The sequence below is a fragment of the Sinocyclocheilus anshuiensis genome, unplaced genomic scaffold (assembly GCF_001515605.1).
Source record: "Sinocyclocheilus anshuiensis isolate Anshui unplaced genomic scaffold, SAMN03320099.WGS_v1.1 scaffold546, whole genome shotgun sequence".
In the NCBI taxonomy this organism is placed as follows: Eukaryota; Metazoa; Chordata; class Actinopteri; order Cypriniformes; family Cyprinidae; genus Sinocyclocheilus; species Sinocyclocheilus anshuiensis.
The window spans coordinates 1,515,123-1,524,661 of NW_015542451.1; the positions used below are offsets into that span (position 1 = coordinate 1,515,123).

A 9,539-nucleotide genomic window follows, 5' to 3' on the forward strand; every position below is an offset into this window, starting at 1 on the left:
AGATAAAATAAAATAAAGAAAATAAATACAATTAAATAAAATGAAATAAGATAGATCAAATAAAACAAAATAAAGAAAATAAATACAATTAAATAAAATGAAATAAGATAGATAAAATAAATAAAATAAGATCAAATAAAATAAAATAAAGCTGTCTAAACAGGTAACATACATAAAAGATCAAGATGTTAAAGATCAAGTGTTTTATAAAGGAAATTCTGAGTATGGTAACTTACTCAGGTTTAGTCGTGCTACGCGCTCTTTTATGTTGCCAAGGGTTACCGTTTCCATGCGAGAACGGGGCCAATTGACGTCATTGGCAGACTTTGATTGGTGCTTTGCTGTTTCCGGTGAGCAGACGTCCGAGCGCCCGTGAAGAATAAAGAGCTGCTGTGCCGCGTCTGAATAACGGAATAACGCAGAATCCGAGTCGCGTTTTAAAGCCTCGGTAAGGAATAACGGTAGTTAACGTGTCATGTTTTGTCGTGCAGCATCTATGATTATCGGTAAATGCTGGAAATGACATTTGTTTATGATACAGATAAAGATGGCGACCGCTCAGCGGCCTTCTCTTAGAGACTTATGGCTTCTTATTTTCAAATATCATTGAGCAAAACCACTCATTAACCTTTTATATGTTATGCGTTTACGGTTTTAACGTTCTCGTTGAGGTTAGATAACGGCATGTCTGCTCTGTGTTGTATTTAGACAGTCTAAGGTGCGTTTTGATATGCGTCTGTGTATTAAACTAATATTTCATACGCATCGCATAATATTTGTATGTTCCTTTGGTCTTGTAAAATAGATCTAAAACTATCCTTTATTCTATATACACTAGTATTCTGATTGATGTTGTTGAAGTGGAAAAATGATTTTATGTCAACATAATAATCAACCTGCAGCATGAAGTTGTTTTTCTGTAAATAATCATTTATATAATGGTTCATGCAGTGGATCAAACTGTCCAGGTGTGTTGAAACAAATATAATCTCCAGATTATTACTGACATCAATCTCATCTCTGAGATGATGCTGTAATCCAGCTCGGGCAGAACATTCAATGACCCCTTTAAATGTATTTATAGTCATGTGCAGACATTAATGATATTTTCATGAATATTAATTACGTTTTGAGTGTTTCTGCATTAATTCTGTAGGCAATCACAGCAATAGCCTCTTTTTCCATCATAACAAAGTACATCACACGTCATTTAAAAAATCCGGAATAACATTATTACGGTTCCATGTCAACTAATATAGTTAACTAAAGTTAACAAATTAAACCTTATTGTAAAGTGATGCCATTTCATTTTGTCCGCCAAGTTACATTTTATATTAAAGATGTTTCATTAAAAAGACTATATTTAGATCATTTGTATTTATTGAATGTTTTCATTATTTATTTTTGTACGCTGTCAAACACTTATGCTTTGTTCTCTTGTATTAAACTTCTCAACGAGAAAGATCGACACTGGTTTCATTCGATCAGCATCTTGCTGAGTTGTCCCGTGTGTCACTTGTTGTAATTGTAACGCAGTGATTGGTGTTTGTGCACCGCTGCAGGTCAAAGGTCAGATCCAGCGTTCAGCATGGCATCAGGCAGCGTGAGCAGCGAGGAGGAGAAGAGTCTGAGGGAATGTGAGTTATACGTGCAGAAACACAACGTCCAGCAGCTGCTGAAGGACTGCATCGTGCAGCTGTGCACCTCACGACCCGACAGACCCATGGCCTTCCTCAGAGAATACTTCGAAAGGCTGGAAAAGGTTTGCATTTATTCGTACAGAATTCTGACATGACATAAAAGCAACAGATGGCCCATGCGGTAATGCACAACCACATGTATCTTTGTTTTTATATATATTTATATTCATGCATCTTCATGTGCAGGAGGAAGCTAAGCAGCTCTTAAACCAGCAGAAGGCCAGTTCTCGCTCAGACTCTCGTGAAGATGAGGTGTCTCCTCCCATGAACCCGGTGGTGAAGGGCCGCAGGCGGAGAGGAGCCATCAGCGCTGAGGTCTACACCGAGGAGGACGCCACCTCCTACGTCAGGAAGGTCTGTATCTCTCAGAATGACGTAATGTCTCGTGTGTTGGACTCCATAGGTCAGTCAGTCGTGTTTTCTGTCTTCTCTGTGAAGGTCATTCCTAAAGACTACAAAACCATGGCTGCTCTCGCCAAAGCCATCGAAAAGAATGTGCTCTTCTCACATCTGGACGACAATGAAAGAAGGTGACTTAGTGTTTTAGTTCCTTTAGCCATTATTTAGTTTTTTAGGCAGGACACTACAGGCAAAACTTTTTTTTTTCCCCATGCACTGGTCAGTTTTGAGATTTTTTTTCCCCCAGACTAGTGAAAAGGAAAATGCAAAACAAACTTTTAAGTGTTTATTTTATTGCACGTTATCTATATGTGTTTAGATTCTTTAAAGGCCATGATTATTTTTTCCACTTAAGCAAGATTTTCATACACCAAACATTATCATTTGCATGATTTTATACAACAATTTATTCTTAAAAAAAAATACTGTTTTTTTTTCTTTGTAAAAAAAATATTCCTGTGTAAAAATATTGAAACTGGATTAGATTTTTGTTCAGGATATTTATGTGAATTATCGCATATTTAATTAGAAAATCTTTCATTTGCATATTTAAACAACATTTCAGAAAACGTGTAACACAAATTTTTTTTTTTCTCGAAACATAACGACTTTATTCTCGAAATTTAATGAGTTAAATCTCAACATTTTATCTCGACTTTTTCTCGAAATTTAAAGATTTTAATCTCGAGATGGTTTTATTTTTTATTATTGCTTGGCCCTAATCCTCTTCCGTAAAAGAGAAATCCAAAATCGCCTTTGTAAAAATATTGAAACTGGATTTGAATTTTATCCTGGATATTTATGTGAATTATCGCATATTTAATTAGAAAATGCTTCATTTGCATATTTAGACATAACATTTCAGAAAACGTGTAATACAGAAATGTTTGTAACTCCTAATGAAATCAAGCAACAGGGGAAGTGTGGTGATGTAAAAGACATAAAATAACTTACTGACCAAATTTGTCTTCTGTTTTACCCTACAGTGACATATTTGATGCCATGTTTCCAGTCACCTACATCGCAGGAGAGACTGTCATCCAGCAAGGTAGAGCTTTAAAAACACTGATGAGCAATCATATTGACCTTATTTATACATTGATTTACCTTTGCTGTTTTGTTTCACACTTGTTTCCTAGGTGACGAGGGTGATAACTTCTATGTCATCGATCAGGGTGAAATGGATGTGAGTTATCCTAAACACGTCTTCACATAAAAACAACCTAAGAGTGCCACCCTGGATTTGTTCTCAATCAATACGGCACATTATGCAGGTACAGCAGGTCATGAGTGCGTTTCCTCACAGGTGTATGTGAACAGTGAGTGGGCCACCAGCATCGGGGAGGGCGGCAGCTTCGGAGAGCTGGCACTGATCTACGGCACCCCGAGAGCCGCCACCGTCAGAGCCAAGACCAACGTCAAGCTCTGGGGCATCGACAGAGACAGCTACAGGAGAATACTGATGGTACAGCTGCACTTTACTCACACACACACACACACACACACACACACACACACACATATATCAGGACCCAAAAATATATCCTTTTTATTATGCACCTGTTCCATGTTAATAATACCCTTAAAATGGTGAAATATCTACTCCAATTTCTGTAACTTTGAATTCTGTTTTTTATACTCCAAAACATCCTTCTGTCCTGTGTTTGATCATAGGGAAGCACATTGAGGAAGAGGAAGATGTACGAGGAGTTCTTGAGCAAAGTATCTATTTTAGGTAAGTCTGTCTGTCTATCTAGTTATTAGGGGTGTGACGATACACTTCGCTCACGAGACAAGACGAGATGATACATGAAATTGGATTCACAAGAAGATGATATTTTAACACTGTTTTTAAGAATCTTATTTTATTTCAAAGTCACAAAATGCAAAACAGTGCAAATGCATTTTTAAATGTTTTAATTAATCATCTTGTAATCACTGGCACTTCATTTCTACTTTCGGTGTGTGAATTATCATATGCAATAAAAGACAGAACAATATCCAAGCACTGTAAAAGTTTTTGCCACAGACTCATCAGACTGGCTTCTCTCCTGTATGATTTCACACGAGTCTCTTCAGACCTTATGACAGTCCATGAACTATGCATGAGCTTCTAACTTCTTTTAACTCTTTTCCCGCCAGCGTTTTTGAAAAATGTAGCATTTTTGATCATTTTCACTAAAATTTCATGGCCTCCCGAATATTTTGTTGCATGAATATCTGAACATGCAATGCATCAAAATAAAGAACAGAGCCTCTACTTTTAAACAAAAAAATCTATTCTAGCTTCAAGCATTCTTTTTTTATCAACACTTGAATGTAGGTAAGCTTCATAAAAAAACATTTTTTTTATCAAAAACTATATCTGGATCATATTCAGTTCGATGACCAAAGCATAGATGCAGTAGATCGCTTTCATCAACACCCCCAAAGCTTCACAGTCCTTTACCACTTCCGGGATCGCCATTTCACTCAGTAACATTTGGCAGTTTTCATTTATATGCCGTTTATTGTTGATGATCGCATTATTTTTTATATGCATCTGCTTACATATGAGATCGCTCGTGGCCTGTGTTTTTGATTGGGAGATCGTGGACTCATTCAGGAGATGTGTAATAGTGCCCCCGAGCATATAACAGTTAAAACGGAAAATTCTGTGTTTTGGCAGGGTAAGGGTTAAAGGGATAGTTCACCCAAAAATGAAAATTACCCCATGATTTACTCACCCTCAAGTCATCCTAGGTGTATATGACTTTCTTCTTTCAGACGAATACAATCGGAGTTATATTAAATAATGTCCAGGCTAATCCATGCTTTATAATGGGAGTGGATGGTAGCCCAAAATTTAAAGTCCAAAAAATTGCACCCATCCATTATAAAAGAAGTCCACACGGCTCCGGGGGGTTAATAAAGGCCTTCTGAAGCGACGCGATGCGTTTGTGTAAGAAACATATCCATATTTACTACTTTATAAACCTTAATCTCTAGCTTCCGCTAACTGTCGTGCATGCGTTCACGAGAGAGTGGCGTCCAGCGGATGACGTAAGACGTAGGTGTAGCATAAGCTCTGGTGAGAATATGCTAGTCTCGCGAGAAACAAGTTTTGTTTGCATCAAAAGAAAACCAGTGTCCTCTTGGCTTATATCGAAATCCTTCGACATTTTTCTTTACAAATCCTCGTTTTGTACTACTAATTCGTGACCGGTGTTTTGTTTTGCTCTCTCCTCTGCGCTTCGGCGTGCGTCACACTTCCGCGTTCATCACCGCGTTTGCTTACGTCATCCGCTGGACGCCACTCTCTCGTGAACGCATGCACGACAGTTAGCGGAAGCTAGAGATTAAGGTTTATAAAGTTGTAAATATGGATATTTTTCTTACACAAACGCATAGCGTTGCTTCAGAAGGCATTTATTAACCCCCCGGAGCCGTGTGGACTTCTTTTATGATGGATGGGTGCAATCTTTTGGACTTCAAATTTTGGGCTACCATCCACTCACATTATAAAGCATGGATTAGCCTGGACATTATTTAACATAACTCCGATTGTATTCGTCTGAAAGAAGAAAGTCATATACATTTTCATTTTTGGGTGAACTATCCCTTTAATCTAAACAATTACATGATGTGCGATCAGTATCATGAATCGTATCGCATCGTGAGTTGAGTGAATCGTTACATTCCTAACTACAGATGATATATATATATAGAGAGAGCGAGAGCTTTGTCTGTGTAGTTCCTGTATCGTGAGTGTTTCTGCTCTCTGCAGAGTCTCTGGATAAGTGGGAGCGTCTGACCGTGGCTGACGCTCTGGAGCCGGTGCAGTTCGAGGACAGCCAGAAGATCGTGGTTCAGGGAGAACCAGGGGACGAGTTCTTCATCATCCTGGAGGTGCAGTATCCCGTCTGCTGAAAGTGTGTCCGTGTTGGTGAAAGTGTTGCGTTTTCTGAAGTCCTGCCGTCTGTTTCCTCAGGGATGTGCAGCCGTTCTGCAGCGCAGGTCAGAGAATGAAGAGTTTGTAGAGGTCGGCAGGTTAGGACCGTCAGACTACTTCGGTAAGTGACATTAAACATGGAGGAATCAGTGCACATTCTTAAAGGATAGTTCACCAAAAAAAGGAGACGTCTGAGCTTCTGAGTTTTCCGTACAACAAAAGTGGATGGTGAATTTTGCAGTATAAATCACCCTCCACTTTCCTTGTTCTGAAAATGGAACCTCAAACATTTCATGAAAGAAAGAAACTAATTTAGGCTCAGAACAACTGTCCATTTAATGTAAAATATATTTATGCAGTAAGTCTCTGAATATGATCTGTTAGTCAATACAATTCAAAATGTATCTCATCAGATAGGATACAATTTATTCATTATAATGGGATTCTTATTAGTTATTCATGAAACCATAAAGAGCAAGTATAGAAAATAAAACAATATAAATGACAAACTTATGAATTCAATATTTATGGATTGCATGTTTCTCACACCTCACTCTCACTAGTCAAGCTAGCTTTGTTGATATTAATAAAAAAATATATTAATATAGTAGGTCTCTGAATGTGATCAGTCAGTCAATACAATTAAAAGTTTATCTTAATGGATATGATACAGTTTATTTTTTATAACGGGATGCTTATTAGTTATTCATGAAGCTATATTATGGAAGCATGTGAAAAAAAATACAAATAAAAAAGGTGATAGTGACTTTTTTTTCCCATAATTCTGAGGGAGATAAAAGTCAGAATTACGAGATATAAACTCAGAATTCATTTTTTTTTTTTTTTTGAGTTTACTGAATTTTGCAATTCAGTTTTTTGTTTTCACCATAGAAAAAAAAAAAAAATGTGACTACTACTAAAATTGTGAGTTTATATTTCACAATTCTGACTTTTATAAAAAAGTTTATATTTCGCAGAATTGTTAGACCAAGAATTTGCAATTCTCTTTTTTTTTTTTTAAGTAATTATTATACTTAATTAGTGCAGATAATTAAGTATAAAAATAAAATCTTTGTGTTTCTTTGCTCTCACTAGGTGAGATCGCTCTGCTGATGAACCGACCCCGTGCAGCTACCGTGGTGGCGCGCGGGCCGCTCAAATGCGTCAAGCTGGACAGGCCGCGTTTCGAGCGTGTGCTGGGACCATGTTCAGACATCCTCAAACGCAACATCCAACAGTACAACAGCTTCGTGTCGCTCTCCGTCTGAGACGCCCCACCCCTAAAAACCTATACCGCAGGGTCCACCTCACCATTTAGCTTCTCATTTAAGCGTTCCCAGGCTCATTACTGCTTCATTAAGTGCTTCCCATGTGACTGTCACGTCAGCCGAGAGCTTTAACAGCCGCTTTCATCGTCCGACATTCAGAGCCAAATGAAAGGCCAGACAATCAAACGTACGTTCCTCCAATCAAATCACAGCCTTTACTCTGCAGTGTTTTTACCTTTAATTCCAAGCAGTAAATGAAAACAACATAAATATATTTATAGTAGAGTTATTCTAAAACCGTTTTAAATTCCTAGTTTTATAAGGTGAACTGACTACATAAGACAGACGAGTGATGTTTGGCTGTACTGATTATATTCTTTAAGCCTTACTGCCTCATTTCCCTCCTCTATCAAAGCTACACGGAGAAAAAGCAGTCAGGAACACGAACATACATGTGGTTTTATTTCTTCTCATCATTCCAGCACACACTCTCACTATTTGTGTTTCAGTTGCTTACTGTAGTAACTAGTGAGGCCGTTCCTGTGCAGTATCTAAACGTTTAGGGTTTATTGTAAGAGAAACTGGCTGACTGATTTTTAAAACTGATATCTCCTCAAAACCATAGTAGTTTCTGTTCTGTTACGATGCCAGTGCCAAACGTTGGACAGAGCCTCGCGTCTTGACTTGAATTTAGCTTCTAGAGGTGAGCGTGACAGATATTTGACAGCGTGATAAAAATTTAATTTGTGTATTCCCGCATGTGCGCCGTCACCGAATGAGCTTTCAGTCCGAATGTTTCAGTATTTACCTTTTTGTCAGTATATGCCGAGAAATACCAGTTTTATTTTTTAATAAGCTTATTTTTCCACAATGGTGCACAGTGGCATATTTAGTCACATGTCATAATTTCAAGTGTTTCTGTGGCTATTTTTTTAAGGAATAGTGCACCCAAAAATGAAAATTTTTCTGAAAATGTACACATTCTCAGGTCAGCCAAGATGTGGATGATTTTGTTTCTTCATCAGATTTGGAGAAATGTAGCATTGCATCAGTGTCTCAGCAATGGATGCTCTGCAGTGAATGGGTGCCGTCAGAATGAGTCTATTTGTTTCTTACAAACACACAGCTTTTGGCTTCTCCAGATGTTAACTGATGGACTGGAGTGCTGTGGATTGCTTGTGGATTATTGTGATGTTTTTATCAGCTGTTTGGACTCTCATTCTGACGGCACCCATTCACTGCAGAGCATCCATTGCTGAGACACTGATGCAATGCTACATTTCCCAAAATCTGATGAAGAAACAAACTCATCTACTTCTTGAATGGCCTGAGGGTGAGTACATTTTCAGCAAATTTTTGGGAGAACTATTCCTTTAAACTGGCTTGTAGCAGTTTTAATGTCGAAATAAAAGACTGAAACAATTATAAACTGAGGTTTTAACGTCCACGCCGAGGTCTCTGGTTTCTAGTGGTCATAAAGCAGAAAATGAAATTCTTTCTGCTTACAACATCATGAATGACGTCAATATCTTTGATACGTTTTTATAAAAACTCCACAAGGAGTTCTTTAAGTTAAAATGAACATTGGTGATTTGATGTTTACATGTCCATATTCTGTTTTGTTGTTAAACAATCCAAAGCGATCAATGTTTGATTCTCTTTATTTAGATAACAATTCTCATTGTTCCTTGTTTTAGTTTTTGAGAAATGCGTATTAAAATGGTGTGCAACACAAAGGTTTTTCAGATTCTTTCAGCTTTATCTTGGCATCTTCGTCACATTTATTAGGTTCATTTCCCCTGAAATAATAGGGCCAGAATCTCACGCACACCCATCTTCACGGCAGTGACGCTTGTGTCTGTGTGAATGGGCAGAACGACTGATGAATAAACAGAGGAATAGAGCTGCACTTTCAAACCCAAACGTTTCTGCTAGTTCTGTGACCTGCAGTCTTATGAGCTGCTGATATATTGCGGACCACTGATGATGTTTTATTTGTCAATGTTACCCAGATGTGTAGTCTGATTTCCAGTGAGTTTTGCGCAGAAAATAATCTTTTTGGTATAGATCATCCAAATGGCAGTTTAAGCAATAAAAAGGTTGTTATTGAACCATCAAATGCAGTAGAAGACTTTCTTTCCAGGCAAATGCTCAAATTTCTTACAAGTTGTCATAAATATACAAGGGGCAGCGTTCAACCGAGAAAAAAATCTGACCGTTCAGAATGGAATTATTACTATA

General features: G+C 37.8%; 1 protein-coding gene across 1 annotated transcript; it reads left to right on the forward strand.

Moving 5' to 3' along the window:
* Positions 1-325: 325 nt before the first annotated feature.
* prkar1ab (protein kinase, cAMP-dependent, regulatory, type I, alpha (tissue specific extinguisher 1) b) lies at positions 326-8,190 on the forward strand. Its single transcript, XM_016493126.1, has 11 exons — positions 326-448; positions 1,563-1,762; positions 1,887-2,054; positions 2,139-2,230; positions 3,086-3,147; positions 3,239-3,285; positions 3,406-3,564; positions 3,774-3,834; positions 5,866-5,987; positions 6,070-6,151; positions 7,126-8,190. Exons 2-11 carry the CDS (start codon positions 1,589-1,591, stop codon positions 7,296-7,298), a joined length of 1,140 nt encoding a protein of 379 aa, XP_016348612.1. The 5' UTR covers positions 326-448; positions 1,563-1,588; the 3' UTR covers positions 7,299-8,190.
* Positions 8,191-9,539: the final 1,349 nt, after the last annotated feature.

Excerpts from the sequence above, each read along its gene's own strand:
- prkar1ab (XM_016493126.1), top strand. The coding sequence starts at position 1,589 with ATGGCATCAGGCAGCGTGAGCAGCGAGGAGGAGAAGAGTCTGAGGGAA. Across the intron at positions 3,565-3,773 it reads GCTACAGGAGAATACTGATG|GGAAGCACATTGAGGAAGAG; the intron begins GTACAGCTGCAC and ends GTTTGATCATAG. Across the intron at positions 3,835-5,865 it reads GAGCAAAGTATCTATTTTAG|AGTCTCTGGATAAGTGGGAG; the intron begins GTAAGTCTGTCT and ends TGCTCTCTGCAG.